Source organism: Salminus brasiliensis, chromosome 19 (genome assembly GCF_030463535.1).
Source record: "Salminus brasiliensis chromosome 19, fSalBra1.hap2, whole genome shotgun sequence".
NCBI lineage: Eukaryota > Metazoa > Chordata > Actinopteri > Characiformes > Bryconidae > Salminus > Salminus brasiliensis.
The window spans coordinates 26,577,275-26,589,309 of record NC_132896.1 but is presented as its reverse complement, the minus strand read 5'-3'; the positions used below and the strand labels follow the sequence as shown (position 1 = coordinate 26,589,309).

The 12,035-nt window shown below is 40.6% G+C and overlaps 1 protein-coding gene across 1 annotated transcript; it reads right to left on the bottom strand.

The window, feature by feature from the left end:
• Positions 1 to 6,653: 6,653 nt before the first annotated feature.
• Positions 6,654 to 11,812, bottom strand: pcdh20l (protocadherin 20-like). The gene is made up of 2 exons (XM_072663891.1): positions 11,707 to 11,812; positions 6,654 to 9,433 (listed from the first exon to the last, which is right to left on the bottom strand). Exons 1-2 carry the CDS (start codon positions 11,728 to 11,730, stop codon positions 6,938 to 6,940), a joined length of 2,520 nt encoding a protein of 839 aa, XP_072519992.1. The 5' UTR covers positions 11,731 to 11,812; the 3' UTR covers positions 6,654 to 6,937.
• Positions 11,813 to 12,035: the final 223 nt, after the last annotated feature.

Below are 12,035 nucleotides of genomic sequence, written 5' to 3'. Positions count from 1 at the left end.
GTTACAAGTTAGGCCTGTTTACAATGTAAAACGATGCATATATTACTATTTTACATAATAATCACTATTTTACTGTACTAAAGTATTACTGTATCCTATTGACCTGTCTGCATAGTTCATGGGTGCACGCTACTCGCAACATTCATTAAAGTGCTGCTGTAGGTAAACCTTGTGATTAATTACTAAATAACTCGCCCGGGTTCATCTAGATCTGTATCTTTGTTTGCTGTTTTACCAAAACACTAACAGTAGATCATGCAGCTTATTGGAATCAAGCCTGAGCCAGGTCAGTGTCACCTTTTATTTCATTTGTTTTCATCTCAAGCCTCTGTTTTGTTGTGGTGTGCCCGCCACAACAGGCATAGATAAAGGCCTGTTGTCTTCTAGGAGGTGCATCATAACAAAACACAAGCATGAGAGTGGTTGCGTTCCAAGCCCTTATGGACTACTTGTCTTGGCTTGTTGTGTCTTATCACCAGATATGACATGTCTGTCTACGCAGGTCGCCAGAGGTGGCTTTTTTGAGTCATTCAATTCTATTTTATTTTATTTACTTTTGTACTTAATTGTCTATGCAATGTGATGATAGCATTAATTGATATGGTTCCATGTTATCATCAGATTGCATGGAATGTAGGGGTGTCACAGCCCAGATAACATGCTGGGTCCCAGTAATAATGTATATACAAACCCACACAGAGTCCATTTCTAGCTGGAACACACCTAGCCCTTGTTCCACCCAAGGGAACCCCACACGAGGATATGTATGCAGGATGCTCTGTATCTGCTCACCCTTACTATCAGCATTCCTGTCACTATAGCTACTGACAAAGAAGATTAGATTTTAGAGGTATTTACATCCCTCCTACATTCACACACACACACACACACACACACACACACACACACACACACACACACACTGCCATGGTTCTGCAACTTAGGCCTACCTAAATCCACCCAGCCGCAACATCCTAACCATGATGGACGTGTTCTTGTTCTTAAAAAAAACCCCAAAATGTACTAACAATCTATGTTACAACCCTAATGGAAGTGTGTTGTAACTTATCTACAGCATGGGTTTTTTTTCCTGCCAGGATGTTTTTAACATGCTGCATATTTCATGCTTAAATGTGCACATCTAAAAATCTAGACTGATATAGAGACTGATAACTGACTTCTTTCTTTGGAAGACAGCTCAGGTGCATTAAAGCAACATATATCTTCTTAAGTCACATTCATTGTACTGTCTTATTGCACAGATGAAACGAGGCAGCTTTTAAAAAGTCATCTTCTATTTATACTAAGAGTGTCTACAAAACTGATAGTCGACAGTATAGTCAGCTATGATGACTTCTTTAGTCGACCTGTCATTGTCATATTTTCTACCCTGATTATTAAGAAATTGTAGTTTTTTTGTGAGATCTTTAGTGCAAGCAATAATAAACAGCATTCTGGAGTCAGTTCACATGTCACAACACATTCCATGCAATTTGTAAATAGCAGTAAGTTAAGTTTTGTTAGTTACAGATGTCCATGCAGTGCCACAGGTAAATGCTAAATGCTTTTTTTTGTGAGTATCGACAAGATCTTAAATCAGGGCATGAGCAATGTATCATTTGGCTTAAATTGGCACCAATGAAAGTCTGTCCATTAATCTGTTAACGCAGAAAGGCTCATTACACACTAAGGTGTATTACTCAATAACTACAGGGTCTTCTGTACAACCTGTAGGGCTATATATTTTTTTTTGGCCTGCCAACAGTCCATAGGCTGTTTCAGGGGTTAAAGGAGCATTTTTAGGGAGTTTTAAATTATTAGGCCTCACAATAACTACTTTTTTGGACAATCAATTTTTCCAGAAATATTTGCAATACATGATTGTATTGTCATTTTATGCCACGGATATAATGGTAATATACAGCATAATAATGCAAGTACACTATTTTAAACAGCAATTAACTTTTAATAATCAAGAATACTCAGACATTGGAATTGTAATATAAAAAATATCATAATCATCAAGGCTTATTACACACTAAGGTGTATTACTTAGTAACAAAAGGGACTTCTGTACAAACTGGTATGGTTATATAATGGTAATTGAAGTTTGTGATAACACTTTTGTTCCACCGGTGGTCTATAGATGCTTTAAGGGGTTTAACACAGTGGACATACAGGCTCATTAGCGTTAATGGGCCCTGCTTGCTCTTTCGGCTCAAAGCCAAAATGTTCCCACACCGGAGCTGGAGAATGTGGCTTTAAAACCAAGTCTGTTGGGACTTATTCTTCCAAGGTTCCTGGCTGGAATTAAGCAGTCTTCTGGAAAATTGCAGCCCTTGCGATTGCTGTCCACTCTGTGTGTATGGAGGCATATTATAGTAGGAGTTTCTAATAGAGTGGACAACACAGCTGTGTCTGGTGTTTTCATCTTGACTGATGCTTTTAGAAAGCACTGATAAAAATTGTATTCAGGATGTATTTATGTGCTGTTTTTAAAAAGTAATATCTTCTCTTAATTCATCCAGACCTTGTTTGATCACTTCGTGAAGATATGGAAGCCATGTGTCCCATCAAGACAGCAACTGACTGTGTTTTGAAGTCTTAGTAGCTTCTTAAAATCAGTAACAACACTGGTGGCAAAATGTTCTAAACGTTAACACAATTACTACAAATAAAGGTCAAAAGTGCTGCTATGATATCACTGCAAATAAGTCTTTTTGACACTTTTATGTGTAAGAGTGGCCTCTGTTGCTTAACATGAGTTAATCTGTGCAACAAAACTCATAGTAATACAGCAATATGCAAATGATTGCCCTGTTTTGTTGATTAAGTAAACAAATAAGTTAACCAATCCTCTACAGGTTAAACATTTTTTGTAACTTTTTACAGCACAACTGCCATAACCTTGGTAAAAAAACAAAACAAAAAAACAACAACAACAAATCAATACCTTAAATGAATCAAGTAATCAGTCACTGTGCATTGAAAATAAGCTTACTCTGTAGACACACTTAGAAAGCATGCAGTTCGACCAGGGATGATTAACCATTTGCCTGTAAAACTGGTCAGTTAGACTTTAGTACAGAGAAAAGGGTTTCATTTTCACACTGTAAAAAAAAGAGGAGACTAGGAACACACAAGCGTCTGTCCTGGATTGATTGTTATGGCTGGAGTACTTCAAATCTTGTAGGAATGTGATAGTGTGTATGTATGAGGGTAGGAGTTAAATACCTCTGAAATCATGCAGCTATATCAATGAACCTTAATGCATAAACATTCACTCATTTAACAAAACTAATAAATAGCCTTAATAGCTTATGTGGCCAAATCATCTCCTTTCAGTATTTTAGGCTGATTAATTGTTATTTGTGATTTTGAAATATAATTTCCACTGAGCTCTACTTTGAGTAAGCTGTGATGACTGAACAACTGGGTCAGAGCATCTTCAAAACAGCAGGTCTTGTGGGGTGTTCATGGTATGCAGTGGTCCTTTGAATGGGCCCTCTAGAGTCATTGATGAGAGAGAAGGGAGAGAAGACTTGCCTGTCTGGTCAGATCCCACATAAAAGCTAATGTAGCATAAATTGCTAAAAATGTCAATGCTGGCTAGGTCTTGTGGAGTCTAAGCCTCCTTAATAGAACAGCTGACCTACATAATACTAGGCAGGTGGATTTAATGACATAGCTGATCAGTGTATCATGAGTTTTACCCAAGAGTGTCTCCCATCCATTTTTGGATGGCTGTAAGTTCCGATGAGCCTTTGGCGACCCTGGGCCTGATCCACCTGCATGGGGTGAGAAGGGTAGCTATCAGATGACGGGGAACAGTGTGACTTGAGACGAAACACTTTCTCTCACCACTCCACAAAACCCCCCAGCCTCATCCCCCCGGACTCCTCTGAAGCAGCACCTTGAGAGATTTTCATCACCTCTCTTCATGGGAAACATTAGAGCCTTTTGTGGTTGCTAATACCTGAGACGTCCATCAATTATTGTTGGGAATCTGAGAGAGCGCTAATCAAGGCGACGGAGGATTACCAAACCCTCTGGCTGACCAGTCTTTTAGCTAATAGCATTTACAGCCTTCACAGAAACTCACACTATGTAAGACTGCCCGGTAATCACCAGCTGATCCCCTCCACACACACAATTGTCTGTGTTAATAATTATCCTGTGCATTTCGTGCAATGGGTCCATTACAGCTAATGGCTTTGAACCAAGTAGTTAAGACAGTTTGTGGAGGCAATTCAACTTTTAAAGAAATGACACCCAAAGAAAGGACAATTACAGTAATGTTTTACCATTGGGAGTTCGGTGCCTCAGCTGTGGATGCCAGTCCTGGAGCCTGAACCAGGTATCTTTTGGTCCAAAGCCTGCTTCTCCAACCTTTAGCCTTATGGCTACTCCAAAACAGGTATCTCCTCCCTGACTGTGAATTGAACACAGGCCACAGTGGTAAGAGTGAAAACACAAATTGCTAATCCACCATAGACACAAAACGCTACCCAGTATACAAGTGTACATCTCATCTGTCCAGGGAACAGCTGTGGTGGAAACAGCCATGGCCTGTGGGTTTGGGACTTGAAAGTTGCTGGTTCAGTCCCCTGAGTCTGGGTGCTAAAACAGAGCTGGTTACAGTTTTGGCCCACAGGAGAAATGCTGAACAAACATTTGGCACAGTTGGCTGCACGTGGTCCAGAGTTCAAATGCCACGACAAACCTTAAACATGGCTTTGGAAGTTTGTCTCACAACACACTTTCCTTTGCCATAACAGACCCGCAAGTTCCTTAGGTGGGCTGCATTTGGCCCAGAATATTTGAGATTGAACCACCAGGTATGTGCTGGATTTGGCAGTGGTTTAACTGAAATCGGGACACAGAAAATGCTTAGTGGAAAGGAAAAAGACAAACCTAGTCTTAAATAACACACATTAATATTGTGTAATGTGACAGTTTTGTACACATTAGTTTGAAAATGATACTTTTACATGTTCATCGTAACTATAGTGTTGCAAATAAACACATCTTAGTATCTGTTTGAAGAAATAATCTGACAGGTTTCAATAAGAATACTCCAGATTTTAATATCAGTGTTGAAATTGTAAAAGATATCTGCTCTATTTATATTTACATGTATGGCATTGTGTAGATGTGACAGAGTTTACACCCGTTACAGATGTATTAGTATACTGTGGCATTCTTGCCCAAGTAACCCACTACCCTGTGTCAACAGTATGATCCATGAGCACAGAAGCACATCAGTGCTCTAAAGTAAACAGATAATGAAGGTAGGGTTAGCAGTTGCCATATGGTTTCAGTGTATCTGACAACTATATTGGCATGAAACCTAAAACCTCGGCCGGTCAGTATGAAGTTCCTGATAGGTGGCGTGCATTCCTGTGGTTGAGGTGTCTTTACTTTAACATTGCTTCAGTCCCTCTCTTGCTGCTGACAGTATAGGAAGAGCATAAGACAATTTGTGCTTTTCTAGTGTCTTGATTCTCAACCCAGTCCTTGGAGTACTACAGTCAACCCACAGGTTTGTTCTGTTTCCTCTCTACAGCACTCTCAAAAGAAATAATGAAGGCCTGTCGAATGCTGATCAGTTAGCTGGCTCAGATGTGGAAGCTGAAATAATAAACCTGGGGAGGGACTAGAAAAGCCCTGAATATTAGGTCGAGGAGCTGTTAAACAGCTCAGCTTCACAGAATTATAATGTTAGAATTAGTGGTGGGAAATATGATATGTTTGAGTATTAAATTACTGCCCAGTGTTCTTTTCTGAGTTCAGCAATGGTGAGACATCAGATAAAGTGGGTATAAATGCCATGCTGCATTGCTCGAGTGAAGCATTGCCAATGGACTGCTCATTATTTCACATTTAATATTTATGTTAATAAACAAAAACATAATAAACAATTAATAAACAAATACAAAATTTAGCATTACTTAAAAAGAGCAGATAGAAAGCTGTTCATTGCCAGAGCATGAAAAGCACATGAATCGACCTTTGACACATTTTTTTTATAATATTACACTTCGAGTGCTCCATTGGACAACGGCAATGCGACTATGATCACAGCTGATTTAAATCCCAGGTCATGCTGCTTGCCATTAGCAGCCGAAATCAGAGAGGGCACAATAAGCCATCACAGGGGTGGGTTGATGGCACTTTCTCCCCACATCACTCCTAGTGTGATGTTGGTTTGTAATGATGTCTGTTAGCTGGGAATCGGAACTGCGGAGCCAGGCACTGGCTATCAAGCCATGCTGCACCAACGGCAGTTCAAAGAGGGGCAGTGGTTAGCTTCACATGTGTTAAGGGAAATGTGCTAATCTTCACCCTCCTAGTGTTGGGGGCCCTGCAAGTTATAGTGATTGGGATTGGGTAATGATACATAAATATTATAGAGAACTGTAACATACACCATCATATAAATACTATGGTGCAGAGTAAATTAAAAACATCATTAAGTAACTGTTAAATCTAACCACATACCCAATTATATAGAAACCATAAACATTCATCTGGAGTATCTGCATGAACTACACATAGCCAGAATGCAATTATCTTTTATTGTTTTTTATTTAAAAAATAATACTAGTTTTTCATAGCTTTTATGAAATGTAACACTAGTGTTTTGCTGGTGCACAAAAAATATATAAACATATATATAAACAACATATATATAAACATTGTGTCATTTCCTTACTCTTATGTAAGTACTGTTATATTTTTTGCCTTTCTCCTGAAAATCATCTTAAAGTTATCTTGACGTTACTAAACTGTCCTGTTGGTAAACAGAGCCCAGGGTACATAGTGCAATACATAAACACAAGAAACAAATACCACTTTACATCTATATACTGAACATTCAGCATGTCCTTGTTATGGTACAGCTTTATAAAAGAGCTTCCGTGGTTTCCTTTTTTATTTATCTTAAAGACTTCAGTTCATGGTTTTCTCCAAAGTTCATGGATTTCTCTCTTCGTCGCTTTACGTGTTTTTGTTTGAGGCAAATCCCTGTGGCAACCAGAAGCATGCATACTGAGAACACCATCATACCCAGACCGCAGAGCAGTATGACCCAAGGTGGTTCTGTACACTGCTGTACTGGCTTATTGAGGGGTTCTTGCGCTGACTGCACAGGGGGTTCTGGGGTCTGGGAGAGATACAGAGGTACGCTGGTGAGGTGGCACTGCTCCAGAGTCTCATTGACCAGCAGGTTGACCCACACGGTGGCCTTTAGAGGTGCTGGCTTACCCCCATCACTCACTACGATGAAGAGGTGGTGCATGCCGTGGTCGCTTCCCGCTAGTCGGCCTGCTAGCGTGATGTTACCGGAATGTGGGTCAATCTGAAATGGGCTTGGCCAGGCTGGCTGCCTGCCTATGATCTGGAAGGTGATGTCGGAGTTCATGCCTGAGTCACGGTCAACAGCATAGATTTTTGTGATGGTGCTGCCTGCCCTGGTGCTGGGGGATACGGTCAGGCAGGAAAGGTTGCTGCTGGGTAAGATCACTTGCGGACAGTTGTCATTTACGTCCTCCACGAAAATGATCACAAAAGCAGTGGAGGAACGTGGGGGGCTGCCGCCGTCAGTGGCTAGCAAGAGTAGCTCGTAGCGGTCCTGCTTTTCCCGGTCTACTTCAGCAGTGCTGCGAAGTGTCATCTGAGAGAGGTCCACAGCAAAAGGAACATGCTCATCCAGAATCCGCACATCTACCACTTTGCCATTGTCCCCATCATCTGCATCCATCACGCCGATCTTCCCTACCTGGGCTAGATGTGGAATACTCTCTGGGATGAAGAAGACGAAGCGTGGATTGAGAAAGGTGGGTGGGTTGTCGTTCTGGTCCAGTACATTTATAGACACAGACACCAAGGCCTCCAGAGGAGGGGAGCCTTGATCCCTGGCGAGCACTGTGAGGACATATGCACTCTGTCTCTCTCTGTCCAAAGGCTTTGATACAGACAGCACACCTGTCGCTTCATCAATATTAAAGACAAGAGGAGACTGAATCAGCTGGTATGACACTTTGGCATTGCGCTGGCTGTCTGCATCACTTGCTCTGACTTGTATTAAAGACACACCAGGTTTATTGTTCTCCTCTATCTCCGCCTGATAGTGAAGCTGCTCGAACTGTGGGGCATTATCGTTCACATCTTCAACCGCCACTTTGATCACTTGCCTTCCACGGATGTGTTTGCCTTGGGCTTCGCTTATAACGACAGTAACGCGATAGTCGCTGCACAGTTCAAAGTCTAGTGGCTTTGATGTTGAAAGCAGATAGTTGCCTCCTTGCTCTTTCAAAGTGAATGGCATGCTGTCTGCCTCTAAGGACAGAGTAACTTGAATGCTTGAGGTGTCTCTTAGCTCCAAAAGGGCCAAGACAGTTGGGGGCTCGTTCTCTCGTAACACTATTGTTTGATTTTTATATTCCGCCACAAACTTGATCTCAATGGCGGGCTCCAGGCTCGCCACTGGCTGCATGTATACGATTACTTGCGTTAGTGCTGCTGGACACAGTGGGCTATCTGCAACAACTTTCAATACATGTTCCTCAGAGGCTTGTAACTTCACATCCACAGCTAAGCTAATCTTGCCAGTGAGCCGGTCTAGCTGGAAGAGAGCCCTTGCCCTGTCAGATACTTGAGGGCTGAGAGAGTAGGTGATCTGAGCATTGGGGCCTAAGTCAAGGTCTGTGGCCTGAACCTGACAGACAGTCGTACCTCGGGCTGCTCCTCCGAGCACTGTAGCTGTGTGAGGATGATCTGGGCTGAACTCTGGGCAGTGATCATTGACATCCAATACAGTGATGATTAGAGATGCCGTGGCACTTAGAGACGCAGAGCCACCGTCCACAGCAACAAGAACCATTTGGTGCTTGTCTTGAGCCTCTCTGTCCAGGGCTTTTTCCACAACTAGTTCAAGGGCAGACCTGTCCTGGGTCACGCTGAAGAAAGCCCCAGCTCCTTCTAAACGGTAGCTTATTTGTCCATTGCTGCCGATGTCTTCATCCCGAGCTTCGTTGTCCAGCAGGACCCTTGTCCCGACAGCTGTATCCTCAGGAATTTTTACGTGAATTTCATTCGTTTCAAAATAAGGAGCATTGTCATTAATATCCTCCACAACAACAGTTATCTTCACCACCTCCTGATCAGGGCCCACCAGGGCATCATCTGAGATGGTACAGTCCCTACCTTCCTGTGATGGACACAGGCTCTCCCGGTCAATTTTCTGCTCTGTCGTGTACAAGTCCCCCGTTTCCTCGTTCACTCTCAAATATCCTCTGTGAAGCAGCTGGTATGGAGGGGAGTAGGCTCCACTTAGAGTGCCTATCTTAATTCCTTCCACCTGCTCCTCCGGTGTCGAGAAAGGCAGTGTGTGGCATATGATCTGCCTGACAGATGCCATGAGAAGCACCCTCTACAAAGAGAACCAGAGAAAGGGCTTAACAGACAGTAGAAAGCAACACCCCTCTTTCCATATGAAAGTTTAACTACAATTACTCAATGTTTAACGGCACAATCCTCAGCTGAAGCATGACAGTCCTAAGTGCTGTGGTTGTGATAAGGAACCCAATCTCCCTCACAATCTTTTACTTCCTGAATGCAATTTTATACAAATACTAATGATATATATACACACTATAAAATTATATAAATCAGGTTGTTCAGTAAGATTAGATGTTCAGTTTGATTTTGCATTTAAACCAATAAACATCACATTTGTTTAAACATGAAAGCTGCAATTAGACTTCATAAGATTTGTGATATAGAGAGATATATTTGGAAATTCAGGAAATTGAATAAACTGCAGGCATTTTGGTAGAATAGACAAGCAAGGCCTAAATGTGCTGATATTCTAGGGTAGAGAAGAATTCCCAGGAACCTCAACTAAATCTTAGCACTTTTTTTTTTGTTGTTTTCTAAGTGATATTCTATTTTATAATGAAATGATAAAATTAAATGTTGGATATAACTGAATTTAAAATTACATAAATAATAATAGAAGTGTGGACTGGACTTATTAAAGTATAATATTATAAACAACACAAATTCTCCTTTAAGAAGAATTAATAACCAATATTATAATTGTGAATCACTGGCAAAACATGCGTTCAGCATTTCTAGCAGTCTAATCACAGTTAACTTCTTGTTTAGGGGTTGATTTTTTTTACATAGGTACTGGTCTATTTTACAGAACCATGGGCCATGTCACTCATATACTGAGTCCCGTTTCATTTGAATATTTCACCTCAGTTCTCTGATATTTAGATGAGTGTGTGAACAACAAACCTTAGAGCAGATAAGCCAGATAAGCAGATAAGTAATTCCATCCATATTGTGTCCTTGTATATGAAAAGGTCAAAATACCTTGTGTTTCTTATTGACTTTAGAGTTCCATTCAAATAAGCGTGAATTTTCATAATTTTATACAAAACATGAAGCAATACAGTTGTCCATTTTAGAAAAGAATATACATTTACAATATACTTATCTTTGATCACCTCAAATTATTTTTTTAAAAAGAAAACTTTGCATAACTATATGGATTATATGCCCTTAAAGTCCATATTGTTAAGGTCCATATCATCACTGTCCAATGAAAAACATGTATCTCCGAAATGATCTTAACTTTGAATGGAAGTTGATGTAAAATAAGAGTTTTCAAGCAATATTAGAGCATTTTATTGGTCTTCCCACCCTAAATTACTGACACAGTGTACAGAGCAGCCACAGGGTTTAAACAGTGGAGAAAATTACAAATGGAGATACCTGTTTTTCATTGGGCAGCAGTGATATATAACAGTACTATTTACTATGATCAATATACAAACAATTATAACAATAATTATCAGCATTATGGCTCTTCAATATCTAATAATATAGCCATGTCTTACAGCTGTGAGAGGGCAGCATCTCAGCCACCATTAAACCACCACTGTCATAACTGAGCCATCGCTCAACCACTGCTTAAACCAATAGACGTTTAGTGTTTAGCATTTCCAGCAACTGCATCAGGCCCACTTAAGGACCATCATGCTATGTGCTATCTGGGTCTAGAGACCGGATAGGAGACGGGTCAGGTTTTGGTCACATTAAGTTGGAATCAGAGTTATGTGGGAAATGAGACGTTTCTGTCCAGGGCCACATTTCACAGGAAAGTGTCTTTTACAGTACTAGATATAGATGTACTATCTCACATTTCCCCATACTGTCCCAAATGTTTTACATTTTAAATACTGCATATGAAATGTTACAGTGGGCTCATATTTATGTTGGTTTATTGAGGACTTTGCACAATATTTATTCCATTAAATATCATCAGTCAGATATTTGTAAAATTATCTTTCTGATACCAGCTCAATATAATAAATATAAATAAATACATATTTATAAGATATTCTACCTCTTACTTAAAGTAGGTCCATGTGGAAACCGGCTGAGATAGCTAACAACACTATCAGCGTTTGTGAGAAACTACAGTATCTATAGCTGCCCTTAGCAAACGGACTTCACTGCCCTGTTCACACACTGAGGGAAAGCTGGACCTTAACCCCGTCTTCTGCTTTGTTTAGCAGAGCAGGTATTCCTAGAGAAACAGCTCGACTCTAATGTAATCAGGCTACAAAAAAAAATATATATATATATATTTATGTATTTCACCGAAAAAGGAATTCAGCAGGGGGGACTCACCTGTAACAGACACGCCAAGTTCATATTTCCGAGAGCCTCCTCTGCCCATTCTCCATGCCTACGTTAGCCATGCACCAAGGAGCACAAGTATGATCAGGTTTTCAGAGGGCGGCAACATTTAAGCTCACAGGTTTGCAGCGACGGTTTTAAAGGGACACCCTTCTGTGGAAGTGGGACTGGTTTCTCCACATTCCCTTTCACTTTTCCTCCTACTAACTAGGAACATTTATTTTTCTTGGAGAAAACATAAACAGTCAGGCTGCTGTGAGAGAACTTATCCCTTATGACCTCTCATAAATTAGTTTTGTGTGTAAAATGTAAAATGGGAA